The sequence below is a fragment of the Eucyclogobius newberryi genome, unplaced genomic scaffold (genome assembly GCF_026437365.1).
Source record: "Eucyclogobius newberryi isolate DKJ021-1_F unplaced genomic scaffold, fEucNew1.0.hap1 SCAF_20, whole genome shotgun sequence".
NCBI lineage: Eukaryota > Metazoa > Chordata > Actinopteri > Gobiiformes > Gobiidae > Eucyclogobius > Eucyclogobius newberryi.
This window is the reverse complement of record NW_027315835.1, coordinates 23,042,791-23,069,909: the sequence shown is the minus strand read 5'-3', so window position 1 is coordinate 23,069,909 and position 27,119 is coordinate 23,042,791. Positions and strand designations below refer to the sequence as shown.

The window sequence follows — 27,119 nt, the reverse complement described above, 5'->3', positions numbered from 1 at the left end:
AACTTCAGCTTTTGTTACTGTTCAGATTTAATCTGGCTTGTTTACAATACATTCTAATGAAGTTTATTAGACATTTATAAAGATTCTTACATGTGTTGGTTTCTTCAACATTCCATTGAGAAATTAAAGTACATAATTTTCCTTTTATATAGTGAAATATTACTGTTTTGGAGACATACTGGTGCTTAAATTAAATTAAGAATAAAATGTGTTATTATAAGCAGAAGCTCCTTATTTGTTATTTGCTTATTACGATGAACTATAAAATTAAAAAGTTTTATGAAATGTAAAAAAAAAAGATTGATAGCTACATCCATATCTTGTTTCATTCGCTCTTTTTCACAGTTTCTAATTGAATATGAGGCATATTTTTATCTGCTAAAGACCGTTTGGCTCCTTGTGGAATATGGATGCAGAGTCTGCTCCCAACTGTGCCGCTGATCTGTCTGTGTCTGTTTAAACTGTGGCTTGTACAGTGGAGCTGCATGTGTGCATCTCAAACGCGCCATGACAAAAGCAATGAGTCTCGAGTCCCAGTTAGTTTTGAAATGATAAATAAGAGACAAAGTAGGCATCCTGAATGCTCCCTGTTTAATTACAAAAGGAACAGTGCAGCTGCTGCACAAATGGCCTACATTATCCAATCCAAAGAGCCTGGTCACTTAACGCACTGTGTGTTAAGTGTGTAATGGGGGCAGCGGCCTTGGTGCCAGACTCACCCTTACAGCTGCTATTAGCATTTAATGAGCTCTGTGGTTTTGATTAAGATTTGAGGAGGCTTTTGTAATCAGAATGTAGGTTGGAGGTAATTTTCATTTACAATGAGACTTTCTTAATCAAACATAAAGACATAAATTATATACAATTAATACCAAAAGCATTCACAATCAAGTTTAAGGCACTGTGCCTAATTTTAACCATCTTAAAAACATGAAAAAGAGAAAAAGTTATTTTTCAACAGTTGGCAGTTATTTCTTACTCACTGTAAATCTGTCGGTGTAATCCCTCATTCGTCCAGGCGTGTTCCATTGTAGAAAAAGCTTCAGTTGTAGTCATCTGGACTCGGTTAGACGTTTCTACTCTCATCCGAGAATCATTGTCAATAAGAGAATTTAGGTCAAGAACTCAGATATTTATACAATTCTGTGGTAAGTCCAGCCCATTGGGCGGAACATTCCTGAAGTGGAACGAGTTTGTTGTTTGTTTCAACCGAGACTTACCCTATTGTAGCTACCGAGATGCCTATTCAGTCCTTTAATGGGCTATTAGTATCCCCTTTGTCTTTGTGAGACCCTGGCTCACCCACCCTGAGTACCTGATTAGCATCTAAATGCCCTGGTCCTCTACCTTTCCAGGGGTTCAAGATCCCATTGTAGACTACAGGCAGGTTGAATCTTAGCCCTCCATTTCTGTTTAAAGAAGGTTTTTCTTTTTTAACAAAAATAGCTTCCTTGACTCCTCTTTCAAACCATCTTTTCTGGTTTCAAACCAGGTAACACTTTAAGACAAAAACTGGTTCATCCTAAGGACAAGTTGCCGACTCAAAAACAGAGCAATGTAGTTTACTCTATCCAATGCAGTGAAGAAAATTGTAAAGAACGTTACATAGGTGAGACTAAACATCCTCTTCACAAGAGACTGTATCAGCACAGAAGAAATACTAGTTCAGGACCACAGAGCGCCGTGCATCTTCATCTTGAAGCCTCTAATCACTCGTTTGAAGACGGTGAGGTGAAGATTCTAAGCAGGGAGAAAAGATGGTTCCACCCAATGGGCTGGACTTACCACAGAATAGTATAAATATCTGAGTTCTCGACCTAAATTCTCTTATTGACGATGACTCTCGGATGAGAGTCGAAACATCAAAATTTTTCTAACCGAGTCCAGATGACTACAACTGAAGCTTTTTCTACAATACTTACTGTAAAGTATAAACTGTGCCTGCATTTTAAGGACCCTAATTATTCACCCCAATGACTTCATATAGTATTATTTTTTACCACAGACTATAAAGTAGTATGATACATAATCAGAATCATAAAAGGTCTATTATCATTGTCATTGAACAAAATTCACAGGCTGGGAACTTGCTTTGGTGATTCGGTGCAACACACAACATTGAACAATGATAAAAAGCTATTTCAAGATATTTCGGAAAAGGCATGTAAGGCCATAAGGCATTAAAGAAAAAGATTATATATACAAAGTGTATACAAAAAAAAAATCTGTTATCCGTAAATTTAATTCAAGTAATTTCCTTGTTTATCTTGAATGGTATAGTCAACGTTTCTTTAGTAAAAGCTTTGTTGATATGATATTTCCAACAGTGTATATAATACACTACTATGAGTTGCCACTGTCCAAAAGTAGGGTAGTGAATATGTGTGGTCCTCCCAAAATGCCCATCTCCATCCCATTCAAACAGGCTGAAATAGGAACAGGAGAAGGCAACAAAGATAAATTACCCAATTAAATCTGTTTTTGTAATTTGCATGGTTTTGGATTGCTCATACCATCCATATTTATGTGTCAGTGTACTACCAAAAGAAAAAAAGACAAAATTACAGTTTAATCCCAAATCTATCATGTTACTATGGTAACATGGCTCTCTTGTGTCTTCTTCACTCACAGCCAAAAAACTGCAGTAACTCATCAAATTCATCCATCAATATTCAAAACAAAGCTCCATTTATCACAGATCTGTTCCTTTCAACAACTTAGTTTATCCTGACAAGATACAAGATGTCTCAGCATTTTACTCAAATTTGGATATCATGCTTTCTTTGTGGTGCAGGCCGTAGCTTTTAGAGTTCGAATCCGGCTCTCGGCCATTTGCTGCATGTCATTCCCTGGTCTCTTTCCCATATTACCACTTACCTGTTCTACGGACCCCAAAATAAGGGTAAAACTGAGAAGCTTTCTTCACCGAGCTAAACAATTTAGATTTTTTTTTGCTATATTACTTTCACAGTCTTTCCAAAGTAATACTTAAAGGTCAACTAATATATTTAAAGACACGTTAACACATTTTCATTTGATTGCCAAGATAATCAAGATACTCAAATTTTTTTTATTTTTTTATTTTTTTCCATATTGCTTATCGATATTTTTCTAGCAATAAAAACACCCATAATTAATTAAATGCTAAATAGGTAAGTATACTGCCATAAATATTCCATACAAAGCAATGTCCGTGGAGACACGCAGGTAGTTGCACCTTTAAAGATTAAACTACTACTACTAAACTACTAACTACTGATTTTTTTCCCATGTAGTTGAGCTAAATCAGTTCAACTCCAATTCAGATGTATTCTAAAAGCAGCTCTTAGGGAGAAAATGTGACCACTGTGTGCAATTTGTATCCAATTACAGAGCAATTTATTCTCAGGGAAAACAAGGAAGTGTGCTGTTAGCAAAAACTTGCACTAATCTCTGAAAGTTGTGTAAAGCGCTTATAAACTCATCATTCAACAGTGAATGATTAATTAATAATACACGGAATGCATGGGAAAGTGATGAATAACAAGTAATTTTAAGTTTTAAAATTAACTAGTTCTATTTTTAAGACCGTAAAAATCAGATACAGTGCATGTAAGTACTGCAACATCCCAATTTGTCCATTTTGTTGACACCCTATTGAAGAATGCTACGGAAAGTTTGCATTTGTTTTTATTTTAATTTAATGATACAAAATTCACATTTAGATACTTTACAAAATGATTTGGCATTTGGAACGTGCATTAAAATAATCCAGTCCATCAAGTCTCCCTTTAATCACAGATCATTTTTAGAGAAACACTTGGTCGTGCGGTTTTGGCAGTTTTGGCTAGCTCCTGTGTTCGCGTAAATGTGGGTGGGGCCAGTTCCGAGATTGGAAGTAGCCTCGGAGTCCCTCCAGGTCAACCGGAGGGAAGTACGGTCCGATCCGCTTCCTGACCCACCACTTGCCCTGGGCCGCGCTGGTGCTGCCCGGTTTGCTGAACTTGTAGATGTAGTGCTCTCCTCGTAGCCACCTGAAGGAAAAAAACACAATGTGCAGTGTTACGGTTGTTAGTGGAATGTTAGCATGTTGTCGTCACAGTTTTCTGGATAATATCAACTCCAATACAATTGTTAAGTATCAAAAATCCGATACTAATCAATACTAAAACTAATATCGAAAGTAGATACTAATTTGAATAAGTATTGATACTAAAAAGAAGACAAATTTGACCTTTCCTGAAGAGTATTAGAATTATTTTAAACTTTATCAGAGCCAGTATAAGACCACGTGGTAATACAAAGAAAGTAAAATGATTTAGAGTTGAAAATGACACGCTATTGTGTAAAAAATGTTGTGAGTATCAAGCCCATTCCTTGATATCGCAATCGAGTTTCAAAAATGTTTGTATTACGACAGAAGTAATACACACGTCATAAGAGAAAGCAGTGTTGTTTTGTAATTACCTGAAATGTTAATGGGAAGTTCCGAAGGCTTTTCTTTTGTATTGTCAAAAGAAAAACATGTTTTTAGAGGTCTACACTTACATATTTTGCATATAAGCGGAAAGAAAATGGATGTGATGTATTTCCCATTTCTTTTTTTGCTTCAGACATGCACGGTAGAAAAAAAAAAGGTTAAAATTTCAAACCTGTTTAAATTTGGCCCCTCAGTTTTATCTGTGGGAACCGCGTGTGTATTCTACTGTGTCAGGGAGTCAAAGAAGCCAGGATTATACTGACTTATTGAAGCTCAAGCCCTTTTTATTCGGTTCAGGAGCTTCAATAGCAGCCAAACACTGCTCATTATTCTAACAGCGCATTACGGACTAAAAAAGGAATATTTTTGGCCCATTCACTGTTTGTGCGTGCCTAGCAATGTCCTTCCAAAAATAAAATAAAGCTTACTATGGATGAACACGGTCGGGACTATACATTTTCTATTCAGTTCACATTAAACCTGCTCGTCTCCATGGAGATGTTATTGCTTTGTAGGCAGATACGTTTAATACTGCGGAACATTTCAGGCAAAGCAATAACATATCCATATGAGAAATTACATATTTCACCTTTAATTTACAAAACCAGCTGTTTCTTATATTTTTGGGGAAAAAATATAAATCCCCGATTCCCTAATTTGATTGTGATTTCAAATACAAATTTTCTAATAGTTTTGGTTTACTTTATAATGTCACAGATGTGTTTTAACTGGTGTCTTTTGTTTGTTAAGTTTAATGTCTTTTAATGTCAAATTGTTGTCTAATTTAATGTTGTAATGTAATCTTTTTACCTGCCTTATGACAAAGGATGAAATATAACTATAGCAAACTCCTGCATATTTATGTTATTTTATCCAGTCACATTTTTAACATTCTGATGACATAGCATTGTAAAGAGTTTTGAATGTTGTTCGCAAAGTAATGAAAATATATATTTGTTGTAAATATATTAAATATGAATGGATGTTCTTGCCTTGGTGGTTTATGAAATACATACATTACATAGTTGACAGCTACTTTTTGGTTTTATATTTTCTTTCGATGGTGGAAGAAGTTTTCCTTTTTGTTACTTAAATTAAACTACAGAAACAGGAACAACAACAAAAAAAGAAAAAGTGGCACATTAAAAATCTAATTAAGAAAAAGTAAGAAAGTACACCTGTAAAAATGTACTTCAAGAGTAAACAGTAAAAGTAATTCACACAGATATTTGAGAACAATTAAAACGTCAAATTGGGATTTTGATAAAGAATTGTCCAGATCTTTGGTCATCAGGAGCTGGTTATGTTTTTATACTTAGCCAACTTTTGTTTGTTCAAAGCTTGGACTAGAACAAACAATATATGTGGCAAGATGTCACTATAAACATGCTAAATCTAAAAGCAACAAAAAAAAAAAAAACTTAGTTATTTTAGCAGATCTTAAGAAAAAATGCTTTTCAGGCCAGTTCAAACCTGTGTATAATGAAGTAAAACGTATCCACTCTTTACTTAAGTACAGATAAAAGTGCAGTACATTTACTGTTGTACTTTGTTGCTTTCTACCACTCTTCATGGAGTTTACCTGGGGGTCTCTCTGCCTTGAAACGGGTCTTGGTCCATGAGAGAGAGCACAGCGCTGTCGTTGGAGAGCAAACGTCCTGCTATGTGTATGACCCACTCGTTCTGCTCATACGTCTGCAACAGCAAGGATGAAAACACAGAGAATTTATCATGAAAATTCCTGAGAAATATTACCCTGAATTTCAAAACGTCACATATTATTTTACTGAGTTACTGAGCACGTACAAAGTCTGTGTGAAGTGAACTGCTGCTCTCTGGTGGCAACAAGCGGCAGCAAATTGGAACGCACGCAACAAATTATGCAATATCAATCTCATAGACGCATGTATATTTAATTTTTTACCCTATTTCAATTTATTTATGTATTCTAATTATTACAACTAGATCCAAAGTAAGTAGCCCCAAAAAGATTTTTTTTCGACCGTATTTCAGATTGTTTGAGAGATATTCTTACTTTCCAATTATTATTTTTGCAGTAATGTGATTAAAAATTTTAATTTAAAAGTGCATTTCTCTGGTGGGGGGCATGACGCCTGCTTGTTTCCATGGAAACGTGATTGGTTTCCATCCATAGAGACAAGCTGTTGATGTCACCAGGCCAAGTTTGTCAGTTCTGTGGAGCAGCGAACCCACAAGGTATTTTCTTATGCAAAAACAAAACAAAAACATTAGTAATTGGAGAAATGCGAGATAGGTACGTTTAATAATAAAGCAATAACAACTTCAGGGAGTTGAAATGTACATGGTGCACCTTTAAACTATGAAAATATGGCTAAATTGTATTTATTCTGTGCTTCATAAGTAAATAAAGCTTGTGAAAATTGTATGCAAAATCTCTTGCAAAAAATATGACTTATCTTGTTTTAAGACATTTCTACTAAATACACTCTAAATAAGTAAGATGCTTATTTCAGGAATTCTTGATAAGTGAAATTCACTAACTGCACTGGCAGATAATTTCACTTATTTCAAGGACATTTTTGAGTATTTCTCTAGTTGTAGGAAGGTGTCAGTTCAACTCGTAGATAGATAATCCTCAAAGTCGTAAAATATGCCGACGATACAACTATTGGTGAAAATGATGGCTCACATTACAAAGCGGGGGTTCAGAATGTTGTTGAGTGGAGTAAAGAAAACAACCTCTCGTCTAATGACTTTAGCTGGAACAAAAACATAAGTAACATTGTAAAGAGGCTCGTCAGTGTCTTTTCTTTATGCAAAAACTCAAGATAATTCACCAAGAACTCTAAGATCTTGCTGAACGTTTATCTCTGCGCCAACTTCTCGACTGTAATACTGTGTGTGTGGTTTGGCAACAAGAGAGAAAAGCTTTGAAATGGTCCACTCCTTCCGTGGACAATATACTGTAGATGGATACTTATAGAACATACTTTTTTTGCGGCCGAAAAAAAAAAACATCTTCACCAAAAAATTAATGACACAAATTGCACCGACGACCAAGGACCGGATCAACACCATGACACCATGACAACTGACATACGGACAATGGAAAAAGATAACAACTCAAACACGGACTCAACCTGGAAACGGACACATTTAAAGAATCTGGACAATTATTTTGAAAAGCATGTGCCTTAACCCTTTTTTTCATGGTATGCCTTTCTCTTTTTTTTTTCTTTTTGAACAAAATGACCCAATCTGTTTTCTCTGGCCCCTTGTAAATAACTTTTTTCTCTTATTTTTGTCTTATGTTTTGCTTATTCCATCTTTTCTCTTTCCTTTAAGTTAAAAAATAATAAAGAAAAAGTAAAGAAAAAAAACAAACGAAAAGAATTGTGACTTTCCTGTTCTGTTCTTGAGGCTCTGTGCAAATGTGGACTTTTATACGGAGCTCTTATCATAAACGTCTCCTCTGACTTCCCGGAGAGCCATATTCGAGCTTCCTTCTTCACGAAGACGACAAATGCTCCGTTAGATGCTAAAACTTTCATCCCAGAAGCAGCTTATTTCACAGTGTCAAAATGTGCCTTGGTGTTTAGTAACTTATATTCATTGTCTGTTTATCTGGCTGTTTTCTATGTTTTACAGTGCTCTTTTAGCTTTTTGTACTTTCCATTGTGATTCTCAAACTGCAAACAAACTAAACTAAACCAAAGTAAATGTGTGTTTTGTTCCCGATATCGTACCTGAAAAGCAGCAAACCACATGAGCCAGTCGAGCCTGTAGTGGTACGGTGAGATGACACACGGGCGCCTGTAGAGGTCCCCAGGTTTACACAGGAACTGGTACTCCTCCCACACAGCGCTGGGGTCTTTGGGGTCTGAAGCCACAGTGCCCTGGATAATCACCTCTGTGCGCTCCTTTGTGATGCTGCACAAAGAAACAATATATTTGTATAAATCCGTTCAAGTGTTACATACAGTCCATAACAAGATGAGACTTTAGGAGAAAATAATATAATAATAATAATAGAATGTAATCTGTAGCCTGCGTTGTGTTGAGGTAATCCAGATGACGTTACAACATTCATCCCCCAATTTTTAGCTAACAACCTAGCTAAACTCTGCACTGTCATAGCAACGATGAAGAAAACACTTTCAGTTTCCATGTCACTGTATAAGGCTCATTTGACCAAAACAATATCTCCAAGGACAACAATGAGGCAGGTATCAAAATGTCAGTTTTATATTTGTTTTACTGTGATAAAGATTTGAACTGGTTTGAGGGGGAAAAACAATGTTTTGATTAATTTTGTCATATCACCCAGGTCTAGTGAAAATGGTCAAATATATACTATTCTCATAGCAGTTTTGCCAATGCTGGACGTGAAATTAGCAAAGTTATTGTTGAAACTGTTGACAAAAGCCTTGTGGAGAGAATCTGAACTTTTAACATGCTGATGTTGCATGGAAACATAATCATGCAGAGGAAGAACATGAGCTCCAAGATCATAGACGGCCTCAGAGGCCTTTGAGCAGAGTCTATGAAGAGCTCTTAAAGAAAAAGGCAGTGCACATCCAGGACTCTTCCCATCCTTTGCACAGCCACTTTGATCTTTCAAGTTCTGGAAGGAGGTATAGAGTTATATCAGCATACATAAATATCGAAGGAATAAAGTCTGGCGGTAATGCAACAATTGGATGCCAACCGCCATAAAACAACAACAACAACAACAACAACATAAATATCTTTAAGAACTCCTTTATACTAAGCACAGTCAAAGCGGCTAACTCTGAGTTTTCAGTAACGATGTATATTATCTGTTATTACTTGTGGTGCGTCCTTTTATGAATTCGAAATTATGAATTTGAATTGTTTTGTTGAAACCAAAGGCAAATCTCCACATCTATGAACAATAAAGTTGTCATATTCATATTTGTATTTCCATTAACCCATTGAATGATAACAGGCCACAGGAATGACTTTACCTGCCAAACGCCCCGTACGTATTGACAATGCGCAGCGGGTCGAATGAGGTGTTCATCACTTGTTTTGAGCTGACCAGGTTCATCACCACGGGAACGCTCAGGAAGCCAATCAGAATGCCCATCGAGATGTTAACCACTCTGCGAATGAACATACCTTAAAGACACACAAAAAACAAATAATTTTTCTTTTCCATTATTATAGTTTTGAGCTACAACTTTCATAACTCTCATAGCTGCATGTTATTTAGCCACAGGACAAACTCAAATTAAATGCTAAATCAGGGTGACATAAATGTATGCGTCTGTTTAATAAGGCATTTATCATTTTGAAGGCTAATATTGCTTTTTCAGAGAGCTATTTCTCTGTGGGTGAAGTGGAAAAGCACTGGCCCATGAGCTCACAAATGCCTTACTCAAAATCCTCACTACCTGTGCCTGGTTGCACATGTAAAACGTATCATCATAATCCTGCCCAAAGCATCCAAGTTCCTGCTAAAGCCATTACGCTTCTCACACTGCAGGTAGATGTGTCGTTCAAACCTTGGAATAAAAGACGGCAACGGCTCCGAAGAGACCAATTAGAGAAGGGGTCGCAAGGTTTAAGCATGTTTTACAAGCACATATTGTACAATATAAAAGCAACGTAGTAATAAATGACTAATAATATCGCGTCAGTGTTTTCCCAGCTACCACCCTGCCAAGTGTTAATCTCTTTTCAACCCGTAACGTAATAAAAAGACCGGTAAAGGTGTATAATAAAATAAAAATAAATCCACTGGCACAATTTATCTTAACTGATTTTGTTGAAAATATTTGTAGTGTTAAAGGTGCACTATGAACGCTGTTGAGATTTTTCTGGATTTCAAGAAAGGATTTAACACCATTAATCATTTACTGCAGATCAAAAAGGAGAATGATATGCAAATACAGGGGTCGCACTGGGTTACTGAGTTACTTACTGACAGGAAACTAATTCTGAAGCTGGGTAATGTTGAATCTGAGTGTCTGGACATTATTTATACATTCATGGCCTGTGTAAAGTATCGAATTCGTGATTGAGGTGTTGGGAAGGAGACCCAACCTTGGGACCTCTGACACTTTTGTGACTCTCGGTGCACATTAATGCGGTGGACCCAAACATCAGGTTTACAAGGGAAGATGCTAAGGAAAACTGCTTGGGCTTTTTTGATTGTTCCACTATCAGAAGAAACCTGCACAGACGCATCAGAACCTGCTCTCTGAGTCCAACCATCCACTTCAGCACAAGCTGGTGGTGATCAGGACATTACAACACAGAGCCCAAGAAGCACCCACCAGCTCAAAGGGTAAGAGGAAGGAGGAAAAACATGTCCGGAATGCTCTCTCAGCCAGTGGTTACCCCGCTTAGGCTCTAAACATAGCTACAAGAGCCCCCAAAAAAGACAAAAGGGAAACAGAACCAAGAAGGAATGACATCTCTATCACTTTTGTGTCTGGACTGTCTGAAAAACTGTTTAACCAGCTGAAGCAACTGGTTCATCCTAAGGAAAAGATGCCCACACAAAAACAGAGCAATGCAGTGTATTCTATCCAATGCAGTGAGGAAAGTTGTGAAGAGCAGTACATCGGAGAAACAAAACAGCCACTTCACAAGAGGCTTTATCAACACAGAAGGCACACTAATTCAGGATTACAGAGCACCTGCATCTTCATCTTAAAGCCACAAACCACTCTTTTGAAGACAGTGAGGTGAAGATAGTAAGCAGTAGAAGAGTTAGAAAGAGGAGTAAAGGAGGCCATTTTTGTTAAAAAAAAAAAAGAGAGAATCCCTCTTTAAATAGAAATGTTTAAGGTTCAGTTTACGGTAGTGTGTGCATTCTGGCTTTTGTAAATGCACATCAATGACTGGAGTTGTGATAAAAACATTCTTCACTTTTTTAAATAAATCAGCATCAAAGCTCAACAGCATGGGGCGGCATCAGCCCAGGCCATTCTGATGCTAATCAGGTACTCAGGGAGGGAGCTGATACGGCCCATGCAAACAAATTATATAAACAGGATAATAAGGAGACTCCGCCCAATAGACAGGGCTTACGCAACCCAAAGTAGGATAAATATCCAAGTTCTCAGACTAGACCCAAAGATTGAGAATGCCACTTGAATGAGAATCGAAACATCTTGTTTTTCAGTGTTCAGGTGACAACAACTGAATATTTTCCAACAATTTCTCCTTGATTGTTAAGAAACATTGTATGTTGAAGACATATGTTCGAAAATAAATTTACCACTACCTGATTGTCTTCATGGATATTTTAATGTGTACCATTCTACCAACAAAACAATGCATTTTTGTACCGGACCTTTTGAGGGCGCTGGTGTGAGTCCTGCCGCCGTCTCTTTTTGAATCTCCAGCACAGTCTTCTTGGCTCCACTTCCAGACCGAAACAAGAAGGCTAATGATGCGTCATCAAAACATGCCAGACTTGGAATGATGGTGAGCCAGTTCAGAAAACTTAGGTTCCCACTGATGATCAAGACTACCTGCAGCACAACAGAGCACTCAGTAAACATTATACTGTAAACATTTAGATCACCATAAACTTAAAAAAAATATAGTTTCATAACACTGTTGAATAAATTGTGAAACATGTATAAGTGAATCTGGCATTTTGACATAACTTAAAATCCAATTAAAAGAAAAGACAATGGTATTAAATAGTCAAAAATGTTTTAAAAATACCTGAAAAAGGATTTGTAATGTCCCGTTCACAATGCACATCCTCCTGCCCATGAAGATGAAGAAAGGCACGATGAGCTCGATGAAGTGATTGGACAGAGTTTCAAATTGATGGAACCACCACGGGGTATGGTGAAGGTAGTACGACATCGGGTTTGGAACTGGTTGGGTCTGGAGAGATGACAGTTGTTTAGGTAGGTTAAACTTCCACCACTGATTTATTTTTTCTTCAAAATTTGAAACAACAAAAACAAGAAACAAAATGGAAGGATCAGAGAGAATGAAACCCCCCCCAAAACTAGCTATTTTAGCAATGTAGCCAGCATGCTAATGAAGGCACGCAGTTGTAATTAATGTGATATGTCACAATTCTGACAATAGTAATAAAAAAGCATTTTCTCAGAGTGCTCAGAGGCAGAGGACTTCGTTAACAAGATTGATGAAACACATGAATGAAGCTAAAAACAACTCCAGGTATGTTTTTGATGAGGGAATAATGTTATAACAAAAATTCAATTTTGCATAATATATGTCCTTTAAAAAACATGGGAAAACAGGAAAGTCTTGAGGAGTCCCAACACGCTTTGTTGGCAACAGTGGAGCATATGAAGTGTAGTTATGGCTATAAACAGTAGCTTCTAGTTGGTTATTATCTGCAACTTCTGCACCATGGTGACAATTAGAGCACTGAAATGTTCATTGAAGATAAAGGGCCTAAAGTAGGGCCATAGTTGCATTTTCAGCTCTTGAGAATGAGAGCACCACCGCATGCAGAAACTCACCCCTGTGTGAATGACAAAACAAAATACAGCCACAGGTTTTATACAAAGGAACACTATAGTATGGTTAAAACATCAAAAAGTCAACCCTGCATAATAAAGGTCATTTAAATAGTTTATAATGCTTTAGTAAGTGGTAACAAAGTAACATGAGAGATTCAATTACTTTGGACATTGGATTAAGTGCTCCCTGTTGCATTATTAAAACTATGAGGCTTAAATAAATGCACAACTTTCATAAGTAAAGTAACCTATTCCCACCACAAACATCTAAATGTGCTGGGAACCATAATCCTATTAAAACGTAGTGGCTCATTTACTAATATTAATTCCTGTGTGCAATATTCAGTGGGAAAACTTCACCTTGACATAAATTTAATGGTTTTAATATTGGAATGGGGATTCATTTCAGTAGCCCCACCCAAAAGGGACATATTTCCACTTCTAAATAAAGTTGGAACATTATTCAAATGAAGGAAACCCAGCCTACACGGCGAAACACACTGGAGCCTTATGCTAGTGTGTACAAATCATTAGAGTGTGTGGACGTTAGCTTGCATGTAAACCCTGTAAAAGCTAATGTGCAAACAGAGCGAGGTGAGGTGATGAAAAAATAAACACGCACCCAAAATAGGAGCGGGCGAAAGAATAACAAATATACTGGCTCTGCATCTATGCTGTCGTTGTTGAAAAAAGACTGAAACAACATTTAACCAGTAGTTTACCAAAATGCGAGAGGCAGAGTGAGTACAGCCTAATCCTTATTTGGCTGGTTCACGGTAACAAATGTGTAGTTGTACCAAAATCTGGGCTATAATGTACATACATGTATGTTGTGTTGAATGAGGGCAGTATGAAGAGGGTTAAAAGACTAGTAAAATCAGATGTATTTTAGTCCATAAGGGTTAGTTAGTGATTTTTACAAACAATAATCATATCCCACTATATCCAATCTAGGAATTGACGAATGATTTTATGTTTTTGTTTCTATTGCATTAAAAAACCTTGATCTGACTTATTGTTCTTACTGTATTCTCATCAAACGTTCCAAACAATTGCACAAAACTGATCCCAAAGCCCTCGCCTTAACCAAATTAACCCAAAACGTAACCTTAACCAAACCAGCTTTATTCTTACCCTGCTTTAAGATGAGCCTGAATGATTAGACACAATAATATTAAAATCTCAAATATTTCCCCCCTAAAGTCTTAGTACATCATTTTTTCCATACGCTTTTTAAAACAATCAAAATGAAAATTTTAATGTGGTAATTAATGACCACTTTTAAGTTTAAGTTTTGTTTTTTGGACTGAAAATTAAATAAAAACAATTGAGACATGCGTTTTAATTCTATTTTGCTATAATTTTACACTTTATTGAAAAAATGAATAGAGCAGAATTTACTTTAAAATGTTTATGTTTGAACTTCATATAGATGCACTTTTATCATTACCAATATACTGCAAATGGTCTTCAAATGTATTCTCAGTGAATTCAAATGGTTTATCAAAAGCAGTTCACAAAAAATATGGTTCCCACAAAAAACATAACTACATATTTTTAAATGTAATACAGTTTTACATGAGTTGGTGCTAACGATCTTAACCTTGATTACGTCCTGCTTCCCCAGTGGCTCCAGTGTTTTCCACCAGGGAAATCATGGAGGTGTGAGACTTGTTTATCGACTGCAGCTGTTAATTGATTCTGCCGCTTGAGTTAATAACAGAAATACTCTTTATCTAAGTGTTTCCGTGGAGGAAAAGTTCATTTGCTCTCTGATGATTCAGCCGTGGTGTGCTTACCTCGTAGTGGTAGTCCATGCAGGTGAGGTCCCGCCAGCATTTGTCACCTCGGATTTTAATGAGGCCCTGCACAGAGAGAGAGGCAAAAAAGACTCTAAATAACGTCACACCAAGATATTCAATAAAGACTGAGGGATTATCTCAGTTTCATTCTATATTACACGTCAACTTCAAATATCCGAGAGTGCCAACTGCATGTAACGTGCAAAAAGGGGATGAGAAATAAAATGTGTTGCTTTGAAAAACGTTGCTGACAAAACCCAACAAAGTTTCAGCCTCCTAACATCTGTCAGACCAGCAGCTATACGTCCTTGTATTTACCAAAAAACAGATTAAAAATCTGATTATTCTAAGGGAGCGCCCGTACCCTCTTATAATTAGAGTGAATAGACGGTCAAAAGAAAAAAGAGCATCAGCTTCACAAAGAGCAAAGCCATTTCTTTACACACCAAAGGCTTCAGAAAAAGCTTGAACAATTTGGGGGTCATTTTTGTCAGCCGTTTAAGGGAAAATAAGACAGAAATAATAAGAGTTTAAAGTAAGAGGCACATTCAAAATCCCAAATAATCCAAATACTATGGAATCTATAACCACATACAGGGCTCAGATTAAGGATTTTCACTTGTATAGCGGTGCTGCTGAACAATCTGTTAATTTTTCAAAATTTGTATAGCAATTTCATAATTGCATAGCAAAACACGAAAGTGACTATCAATATTTTCCATTGATATAACACAATCATTTATTTAAATGTATTTGTAAACATATATTAAAGAAAACTCTTAACAAATTAACTTTTAAACACTTTTTAAACATTTTTTCTTTAAATTAAAACTTGCAAATACAATTAATTGTTGAACAAATTAATCAACACAAAGTCAGATGGCCTTATTTACAACTTTCTTCCATATCATCATCAATCAGATGACTATTTGCAGGTGTCTCATTTACATATTAATTGTCATTTTATCTTATCTTATTATACTCACAAAAAAAGGTATTAAGCTTCTGATGGAAAAATAAAGGTTGCTGTGGTGTTCATCATGGTGTATTTTATGTGTTATTCAAATTGCACATTCGGATCAGTGTAATTCGCTGCGCCCAAAATACGCATCTGATTGTTAAAAACGAGGTTGTAGTCACTTGGCAGTGTAAATATGAATATTTTGGCATGTGAATGATCTGCAAAGACTTTTGCGTTTAGGAGCTATTGACCTCGGAAGTCTGTATCTGTGACGCTAACTGTAGCGCACGTGGCTCCTCCCACTTTCAGACTCGATCTGAGCAGCAGCGGGACTCGTCACGTCAACACAGCGTCCTACATGTGTCAGGCCGTTGTTGACGATCGATTGACGAGTGATCAGTACTTTTAGGCGCTTTGGTGATACAATTGAACACACATTTTTGTATCGCAAAAGCTGCGATATAAAAACACTTTTTTCTGACGAATGCATCGCATTTGAGAGAAATTGCGTCGCATTTTGCGATGCGATAACGCTTATTCTGAACCCTGACATACCACAACCATATTTTTACTTGACACAAAGCAATGTCATTACTTTTGTACTATGTAACTTTTCTGACACCTGCTTGTCTCCATGGAGTTTTTATTTCTTTGCCTAGAATGTTGTATACAGAATGGATTTAAATTTAGCAATCTCTGCCACCAAACAAAGTTACAGGTCAGATCTGTGGAGAGGTGCGTCCTCTCACAGTAAGGTCACTTTTTTTTAAAGCAATAAAACACCTGTAATTGAATGAATGCAAGACAGACATGCATTTTACGGGATATTGTGTAACCGGCAAAGCAAGTTTCATAGTACACCTTTAAATCTAGAATGTAGCCAGTCCACTCATCTAGATGGACACTCCAGACATCTGCCACATTAGCCAGCAAATTCTTGGGCCATTTCACACCAAACACGTAACCAAGTGTGGCGCAGACACCAGACTGTCAATAGTCATGTGGTTGTGAGAACATTGAGCACATTTAGACACAAACAACCACATTAATAATGTGATTTTGTGCTGGAGGTTCAGCAGCTGAGCTGCTCTGTGCTCACACATTCAGGTAATAATGTAATCTGGTCATGTACTCCTCAAGTATATTTCCTAATTCCAACCACCTGAGCTACAGAAAGCAGATCAAATTATGCTCACAACTGTGGTTCATATAATTCAAATGTACTGGATTTTGAGAGCGCCTTTCTAGAATAAATTAATACCATAAATAAATAAATAAAATCTCACCAGGTTGTGCGAAGCCCTCACTGCTAACCCACCAGCAAGTTACTTACAATACCAAACACTTAACCTAAGATGTAGAGAAGAGTTCTACAGATGCTGCGCTGTAGCCCCTGCTGCTCTCGCTGTAGCTCCAGCTGCACTGACACGGAGAATCCGGAGTGCCACGTTAATTATAGTAAAGCCTTAAAGGAGTCTTTAAAAGGTAATTTAATATATAACTTAAGAATTGCTTTTATTAACTGTTTTTGTGCAATTTAAAACATGCATTGCTAAATGCTTTTATTAAAACATCTTTTAAAAACTTGATTTGGTAAATATATTAACAAATGATTTTATTAAAATGTTTCAAAAGAACAATTAATAACCAGCTTGCCTCCCAAATGCTAATGCAAGCCACACAGTTGTAATGATTTGGGGACTTAAAAACACAAAAAGGAAATTGTAAAAGTAGGTTCTTCAGAGTTGGTACATGGTCGAGTTTCTCTCCTTCTCTGTGGACTGAAGAGGTCCAGGTAACACTCAAAACGTTTTTCTCAGGACTGCAAAACGTTTGCGCTCAGAAAAGGGACTTTGGAGAAAGAGGAGAGTAAAGTCTATGCAGGTCTAAATGGAGAGAAAGCACTAAAGTACGTCTTCACTGCACTACAATAATCACGTGCCTAATTTACATGTGAAAAGACAAAAGACCAATGAAAAGCTACAAAGCACGCATTGACAGGGACTGCGTAAGAATGCATTCACAGACAGTTGGGACATGTCCATGGTTGCAATTACCAAATCACAAGGATTTAATTTTTTTGTAATACTTGATCTCAATAATGAATCAAACCCTGTATTTTGGAACTCTATAAACATGCTCTGAAATAAATTAGATTATTGTATTAGTTCCTTTTATCCACATTGAACCTATGCCAGGATCCTGTTTGTGAACTTCAGCTCTGCATTCAACACCATCCTCGCTGCTCTGCTCCAGGAAAAGCTCTCAAAGCTCAACGTGCTTGACTCCACCTGCAGGTGGATCATTGACTTTCTGACAGCTGCACCCCCAGCCACAATGCCATAAAAGGAATCATGTTTGCGGATGACATCACTCTCATTGGGCTAATCTCAGACGGGGCTGAGTCTGTCTACAGAAGGAAGGTGGACCGGCTGGTGTCCTGGTGCTCAACGCCCAGAAGAAAGTGGAGATGATCGTGGACTTCAGGAAAGTCACATCCCCCCAGCCCCCCCTCACTAAGACAGACTCTCCCATCACCACCGTGGACTCCTTCCTCGGCACCACCATCACCCAAGACCTCAAATGGGAGCCTACCATCAGCTTCCTCATCAAGAAGGCCCAGTAGATGATGTACTTCCTGCGGCAGCTGAGTAAAGCCAAGCTGCCAACGCAGATGATGGTGCAGTTCTACACGGCCATGATTGAGTCCATCCACACCTCCTCCATCACCGTGTGGTACGCTGGAACCACAGCCAGGGACAAACAGAGACTACAGCGCATTGTGCGCTCTGTTGAAAAGGTGATCGGCTGCAGACTTCCATCTCTGCAGGACCTGTACATCTCCAGGACTCTGGGACAAGCAGGTCGGATCACAGCCAACCCTTCTCACCCTGGACATGGTTTATTTGAGCCACTCCTCTCAGGCAGGAGGCTACGGTCCATCCGGACCAGCACCTCCTGCCACAAGAACACTGCTTATTTTTTGCTCTATTATGGCCACTTTATTTGTAAATTAAAAATGTTATGCATGCCCTTTTTATATATTTTGCTACTATTATTATTCATTGTTGTGTGTTGCACCTTAATGCCAAAGCAAGTTCCTAGTTTGTGAATTCTGAACACAGACTATGGCCATAAACCCCTTGATACCGATTCTGACTAATGGAAGGGCATCTGAGGTAAGAATGTGTCAGATCTCATTCTCAACATTGCAACCGCGGCTGAAAAAGGGAGCAATGTATTAAGAGTGTCATTTCTGGACACGATGTACTCTAACATTCTGAACAAACTGTCAATCTTTCCCACTTCCCACTATTTTTTAAAGATGTTCTGCCAATATTTAAAGCACAAATGACTGAGCAATAATTTTACACAGGAGACTTTTAACTGTTCATAAAACTTCAGAGAAATCACACAATTTAACCACAGTTGTGATGAGATTATTTGTATAATGTTTAGAAATAACTGCAAGAAATGTTATCAATAGGGCTGCTGCACATGATTTTGTATGTATGACAGTATGTATAGTGGCATGAAAAGTATTCATACTGCAGGAACATTTTTGATGCATTTTGTCATGTCACAACCACAAACAAACAAATTTTGTTGGCATTTTTGTTAATGTGTCACACAAAACGACATACAATTGTGAAGTGACAAGAACGTTTTCAGATAATAAAATAGAATATATTTAAAACTGAAAAGAACAGTTCGCAAAAGTATTCAACCTCCAGAGTCAACACAAATTACGGCTGCAAGTCTCTGGGCATATGTCTCTACCAGTTTGCACACCTACAGACTGAAATGTTTCCATACTTCTTTGTAAAATAGCTCAAGCTCAGTCAGATTTGATGCAAAGTATCATGTGAACAGCGGTTTTCAGATCTTACCACAGTTTCTCGATTGAATTTATGTCTTGCCTTGGACTGGGCAATTCTAACACATTAATATGTTCTGTTTTGTAACCACTCCATTGTAGCTCTAGCTTTATGTTTAGGGTCATTGTCCAGCTGAAGGTGAACCTCCACACCAGTCCCTAGTCTTTTACAAACGCCAACAGGTTTTATTCCAAGACCTGTATTTGAATTTGACTCAATCCATCTTCCGATCAACTCTGAGCAGCTTCCCTGTCCCTACTGTAGAAAAGCAGCCCCACAGCAAGATGGTGCTACCACCATGTTTGACAGTGAGGATGGTATGTTCAAAGTCACGTGCCATGTTAGTTTTTCACCACACATACAACATGGCTTCAGGCAAACTGCAAAACAGAACTTCTTATGGCTGTTTTTCAACAATTCTTGCCACCATTATGGTAGGAATACCAATGAAAGCCACTGTATATTTATTTTCTGGTGGAGGGTCCGTCACCAGCTCGTCTCCATGGGAATGTTATTGCTTTACCTGGAATGTTCAGCTGTATAGCATAAAACAAGCAGGTTATGCCACCAGTCCAGACCATTCCCTAAGTAACCAGGGCACTACGAAGGCCATGATTTATTCAAAACTGTCTTTCTAATGATGGCATTAATTAATGCAATTAATCTACTTATTAGCTAATATGCAAACTTTTATATGTCTGCTGAACAAATGGCATTTCCTTCTAACCACAAGCAAGCCTCGAAATAACGGGCCGGACACGGTCAATGACCGGTGCAAAAATCAGTTTTGACCGACTCCAAAATACAGGCTCCGCACACAATGACCGACGCACAATTTTCTCCGTAATATATATTTTTAATAGGCAAAAACAGCGCGGTGAACATGCCCAAAGTGATTCCTATGCACAAACTCGGGCGCGCTATGTTTTACATGCTAATAACCAGGTTTAAAACAACACATTTATCTTGTTTTTATGACGCCGCAATGGCGCTTGTGGGCCCCTGAAATTGCTGGGGGGCCCCTAACCTTTTTAGGTAGGGGCCCCCCCTGGCCCCTAACTTTGAAAATCTATTTCTCAGCCTGTAAATGATAAAGAGACATGTTAATAAAAGTTCATTTTTCATTAATTATGTTATTCTGTTTTCCTTTCCTTGTGACCGATTCAGAATTAGCCATGACCGGTACCAAATGATCGGTACCTGTCATGTTGACAGGGACGTAAAAATAATTATTTCAAGGCTTGCACAAGGTATGTGAGTCTCCAACTGTGCTTTTTATCAAATACAAGGAAGTTGTAGAAAACAATTAAACATGACCTGGAATGCAACTAATGAATTAGACAAAATGGATAAGCCAGTCAAGCCATGCCTTACTGTCAAGTTTTTGTATATTAAATTTCAAAAATGTTGAAACACAGAAGGTGTTGAAGCTAGCTAAAGTAAGCTTGAATCCTGTTGTTTTAGGGTCTTTGTCCTGAGAGGTTTGCCCCTCCATATGTTTAGTTTGGGCCTAGTGTTGTGGGGACCAGCCCATAATCCTCTGAGGACACACCTGTAGAAGACAGTATAAAGACCCTGAGCTGGACACAGTCAGACATGAAGCTGAAGTGTCTCTGCTCTGTACCACACTGAAGCTCAACATGACTCTGTATAGTGTCTCTGTGCTGCTGCTCCTGCTGGCTGCCTCTCAGGCCCAGGCTAAGCCTGTCCCAGAGACTGAAGAAGAAGATCTCCAACAGGCGGACAATGTGGACATCAGTGAAATGATCCTGGCCTCCAACAATAAATCAGCCGACTTCCTCCTGGAAGGAGACTTGCTGCCTCCCAAAAACAGGAACGCCATGAAGTGCAGGTACAACAGTTGCCTCTGGCCCAAAGGCTCAGATGGCCTGGTCTCCATCCCCTACACTATCAGCAATGAGTTCAGCCACCATGAGACGCAGGTGATCACCTCCGCTCTGAGCGACTTCCATACCAAAACCTGCATCCGCTTTGTCCCCCATCAGAACAACAACGACTACATCAGCATCGAAAACCAGAGGGGCTGTTTCTCGTCTCTGGGGAGACAAGGAGGCCGACAGGTGCTGTCTCTCAACAAATGGGGTTGTGTCCACCACGGCATCGTCCAGCATGAGTTCAACCACGCACTGGGTTTCCAGCACGAGCAGACCAGGAGCGATCGTGACCAGTACGTCGACATCAACTGGAACAACATGGACCAGTCCATGGCCTACAACTTCCAACAATATGACACCAACAACCTGAACACGCCCTATGACTACGGCTCCATCATGCACTACGGACGAACAGCCTTTTCCATCAACGGCCGGGACACCATCACCCCCAAGAAACGAGTCCAGATCGGACAGAGACAGGCTCTGTCCTCCTGGGACATCAAGAGGATCAACATGCTCTACAGCTGTGAGGGGTCTGAGTCAGTGTCAGTGTGCAAAAATTAAATAAATATGCAATGAAATAATGAATTAAATGTCATTAAATAATTAAAATTGCATAGAAACCGACAACGCATGAATAAAATGTTCAATGAACCTATTGAATGTTCAATTGATTGATTTGATTGATTGATTGATTGATTGATTGAATGACCAATGAAATCCCATGACAACGTGCAAAGTGTAGCGTATGTTGTGCCCACGTATGTTTCTCAACATCCCAATGTTCATGAAGGCATCAGACGCCAGCAGGTTCAACTTGAGGCGCAGAGATCTCACTAGACATAATTCATTATGACAAATACGGGCCCGGAAATCTGTCAGGAGTTATTTTTTAAATTATTTATTTAAATTTCATGAGGAATAAACCCTTCAGATGAATCAACTGGTTTTCGAGGGGTCCTCAATAAAGTATACGTGTGCGACAGGTGGTAACAGCTAGTCTGGGGCTTTTAAAAGCCAAAAAAAGGCAATAAAGTCATATTTCTTTGCTACCGATGTAAAAGACAAAGACGTTTGTATTTCCTCCTTTAACTCAGTGGAACTCAGACTTTATTTAGCACTTCTCACACTCTGTACTACATATTTTATAAACTAGTGGTTAAGTAACATAACACAGTAAAGTGGGAAAATATTCAGTGCTATACCTTTATTTCTTTTGTGCAACACAGAAGTTAGTTCTGGGCTGTTCCAACAGTAGTACAGTGTACCGTACCGGAAAAGTGGTATAACTTTCCCTATGTCACTGAAACAGTGCCAGGAGAACCCATTAATGGGCTCATTCACGTAACTGTTGTACAGTAATGCTAAATTACTATTGTTGCAGCCATTTTTGAATTTCTACTTTTTAAATGTGTATGATATTTAAATAAACTATACCCACAGAATGTACCCACACGTATAAATAAGTGCTGACACTGTACTGTGGCACTTGTTGCTTTTGTAAGAGTAACTCACAATTCCTGTGTAAAATTCCCTCTGTCATTTTAAGCAGCAGCTAATCATAATTTCTTGTTGAGCATGAAAGCGATTCTTAAACACAAACAGAGCGTGGCAGCAGCCAGAAATAATTTTCTGTAAATTATGTACATTTGTCTGATTGGATCAATACTTAAACACAAATCAAACTTCACCTCCAACAGTTGTACCTGAGAAGTGCTTTCACCAAATAGTGTTCATTTTCTTTTTTAACTACAGTTGAATGCGTGTGTGAGAGAGAAGTACTCACAGCTCCCAGCATGATGCGCACTATGAGCCACCTGAAGGCCCACACAGAGATGAGGGAGGGGGGGCAGCGACGGGGGGTCTGCGATAGACTCCACACAGGGCACAGGAAAATGGCCAAGAATCCTGTCTCCAGCAGCTGACTCTCCCAACCTGAACACAACCAAACGGCTTGTCTATGTTCTGGTCATAATTACTAATACTAATTCATAAAGCTTGAGACAATATTTGTTTAAAAAAATTACAATTTAAGATTGTTTTACTAGGTTGCGGACATGCGACATCACAACATTCTTGAATCCGTATATTTTAAAGCTGAGCAGGAGTCAATTCAGAATTCTCAGGTAGAATTTGCATTTTAACTGTCAGATTGCAGATTTGTTGACCTGGCTTATGGTTCATATTAGATAAGGACATTTTGGCCACTACCGATGTAATGTTAATTTAGAAAATATCGGTTATCGGCCTAAGCCGATATTTTCTGAATGTTATGGTTTTTTAAAACTTTTTCTTTTTTTTTAAATATACTACATATATACTACTTTTTATTCTAAAAGGATCAAATCTATTTTAAAATGTGTAGAACCAGTTAGAACAAATACTCTTTTTGGGGATTTTTTTTTTATATGGAATAAGTAGTACCGTACTATGGCTATTGGCAATAATATTATTATTTATTAGAGTAAAATTAGCCTTCACCATCCTGTGAATGTCCCGTTTTATTTAGACTATTTATCAGATTAAAGTCTGTGAGTCATCTTCATGTTGCTCCGCCTCCTCCTGCAACAGCAGCAGTGACGGAGTCACTGCTGCTCAGACTCAGAGTCTGATCCCTTCTTTAAACCACTCACGCTTAAGTTAAAATATGTCAAATAATGTCTGAAAAAACATTGTGTTTATCACTAATCATGCAACCAGTTCATATCTCTGTACTACTGTTTTTTATCCAGGTGAAATAGGCACAAAGTTCAACATCTTCTCTGCCATAATAAACAGACATATTTTTTAACAATAACTACAGAGTTCCCATATAAATATGAAAACAATTATTTGACAGAAAAGAACTAGAATAGGCAGAAACTGTATAAAGCAAATAAAAAAAAAACTTCACTTACCAAACGAATACCTACAAAGAAAAACATAATTTAATTAAAAGAGAAATGTTATACTATTATTCATTTGATTACCACAAATGTGCTTCTTACCAAAGCTGTCCCACATTGACAAGTGAATGGTACAGCATCCACAGCAGGCCCATGATCAGCATGTTAGCCGTCCCGGTGAGGAGGACCAAGCCGGACAGTGCCATGCCCACCACAGCGATGGCGTCCAGGTTGGCGTCCATGTGGGTCCAGTCCAGAAACCAGAGGACGGAGGGTGTGTAAGCCAGGGCAGCCACGCCTATCCTGCCCCCCACATACCGCTTCACACTGTTCAGGTAGCTCTTACAGGGCAGCAGGCCATGCTCCCCAATCAGCTGCTTGTTCTGGTGAAGGGCCACACTGAAGGCCACAACTGTACATGAGAAGAAAGAAGAGACACTTAAACACCAAACCAAACGCTTGACGGCCCATGTTTTTGCTGTAGGGATGTAACTAACAGTAGTCTCAGTAGTCGACTAGTCACCAATAGAGATTACGTCAACTAGTGAGCTTTTTTTGTTGGATTAGTATAGACAAAGAGATTATTTATTATACAATTCTATTTTTAATGCATTTTTAACAAAATTAAGTTAGAAATGTAGGTTCCAAATGAAGTGTGTTATTAATGAACTCCGAGAATTGTTTATTCTGTTTTGGCAATTTTATTTAAAGTAACAGTATGTAACATTCTGAAGGTACATCATCTGCATGATTCCATGGAAAGAGAAAGCTAATATCATACAGCTGGACATTCGCAATGTAAATAGAAACAAGTAGAAGTAAAGTACAAGTCAGGTTTGTGGAGATGTACCCCCGCTCAGAGTAGGTACACAAAAAATAAATAAGAAAAAACATGGTTTTATTTTATCATTAACCGTATCACAGAAAGGAACTGGAATGAGGCCATTATCTATGTAACTTTTCTGGTGGTACTTGCTTGTCTCCATGGAGATGTTATGGTTTTGCCTGGAATATTAAACAAAAAAACCTCAGTCTAGCTTTCAATAAATTACATGTGCTTTTATATTACTAAAAATATGTATTCTTACCCATACTACCATACTCCAATACCAGTATCACAATATTGATGACACCATGCATATAAATGAGCACTTTAAATACATGTATTATAAGAAATGACAAGTGTTTTATTCATGTTGGAAACAGGACGTGCCCCGTATTACCAAGGCATCAATACTTTCACTGAGAAATATTATATTCAATACCAGAGTGTCGTAAGGAGCTATGTCTTATATTAGAACTCAACAATACAGATACAAGTTTTAATTTTGTGGAATGCCCAAGTCAAAGAAAAAACGCAGTAAACCATCCTTGTCATCAGTGTGGGCATCGTGAAATATCACATTGTGACGTGTAAATCGTGATATGTATCGTATCACCAGATTAGAGGCAACGCACAGCCCTTATTCTTAGTGGAGTGGAGTAGCCTCTCCATAGATATGACCTGTAATTTGGCCTGGTGCCATCACTGCTTGTTTAGATGGAGATATAGAAGTCCAATGCCACACTATGGCATTGAACTGTTCCACAGTATGATACTGTGGAACATTCCAGACAAAGCAATATCTCCGCAGAGCGAAATCAGAAAAATGACATAGTGCGCCTTTAAGAATACATAAAGTCCCTCATCTTTTACTCATTTCGTTGTAAGTAACAGTGATAAACTCTACAGCACAGTTTGCTTACAGTAAATAAAGGCTACAGCTCGCAGCAGCACTATCCGCGTGAGCCAGTACGTCCCGGGCTGCAGAGGAGACAGAGGGGACAGAGGCGCCTCCTTCTCCGTCCTGCCGATGGCCTCTGTCCCGTCTCTGCGATCACTGTCCCCCGCGGTGTGTGTGTCTGTCCCGCGCGGGTCCAGTCGTCTTCTCCTCACGGTGCTCTTCCCCTCCGCACTGTCCCGGGCCACCGCCATGTTTCACACCACGTGATCTGTCACATGACGCAGCGCACATGGAGTAAGCGGTCAGCATGGATTTGTTATGGAATTAAACATTGTAATTCTCAGAGGGAGACTGGTGGTCCCCCTGAACACCCTGATGCCCATCCCACTTACTGTCTTATGCAAGCATATTATGCTTTGCCTCATGTACTCAGTATTGAACTATAATATAAGTAGATCATCTTTATTTTATATCCAGAAACAAAATTTTGTTTTTGGAACATTGATCTAAAACGGCTTCGTGATAGAAGCAGATGCATAGACTTTCTGTTCCGAACTGCAGAACTGATAAGCTCCACCTCTTAGCGACGTTTCACTGTCATAAGCACATTCATATGCTTATGTTAAAATGATATTTAACATTTGGGCACTTTACATCATGGGGATAATTTTAGCTTCAACATCAGGGGATTAACATTTCTGTGGATTACAATTTGAGTTCGCCTTCATTGTTCGCCTACAATCGCCTTCAAAACAACACGTTATCATTGTAAACGAGACAACGCTTTATTGGTGCTTTGTGGTTTTGGTCATAGATAATTTCTCAAATGACCCTGTCCAAAAGGGTCCAAACCCCTCTAACCCCCCTGTAAATTACGCCTGTGAACGACATGTAGCACACTTTGAGTATTTCAGTTTCTTTATTAAGATTTTTTTTATGAACAAAATAAACAGAGAGAATTAAATAAAAAATAAAAAAACAACACACAAGGAGACATCAACTAAACATAAACATGGGATATTTGTGCCCATTTAAAAGTTAAAAGCA

The 27,119-nt window shown here is 38.3% G+C and overlaps 2 protein-coding genes across 3 annotated transcripts; one reads left to right on the top strand and one right to left on the bottom strand.

The window, feature by feature from the left end:
* Positions 1-3,656: 3,656 nt before the first annotated feature.
* On the bottom strand, positions 3,657-26,335 carry lmf1 (lipase maturation factor 1). 2 transcript variants are annotated; one of them, XM_072456417.1, is made up of 11 exons: positions 26,095-26,335; positions 24,451-24,760; positions 24,361-24,371; positions 23,250-23,398; positions 14,727-14,792; positions 12,149-12,316; positions 11,769-11,949; positions 9,430-9,583; positions 8,188-8,371; positions 6,042-6,154; positions 3,657-4,013 (listed from the first exon to the last, which is right to left on the bottom strand). In XM_072456417.1, the coding sequence occupies exons 1-11, from the start codon at positions 26,321-26,323 to the stop codon at positions 3,827-3,829; spliced, it is 1,752 nt and encodes a 583-aa protein (XP_072312518.1). In that variant the 5' UTR covers positions 26,324-26,335; the 3' UTR covers positions 3,657-3,826. The 2 variants fall into 2 exon arrangements, with proteins under 2 accessions (XP_072312518.1, XP_072312519.1); XM_072456418.1 differs by lacking the exons at positions 24,361-24,371; positions 26,095-26,335 and having other exon boundaries at positions 24,451-24,727.
* Positions 21,053-22,027, top strand: LOC140369435 (hatching enzyme 1.2-like). The gene has a single exon (XM_072456783.1). It carries the CDS (start codon positions 21,209-21,211, stop codon positions 22,025-22,027), a length of 819 nt encoding a protein of 272 aa, XP_072312884.1. The 5' UTR covers positions 21,053-21,208.
* Positions 26,336-27,119: the final 784 nt, after the last annotated feature.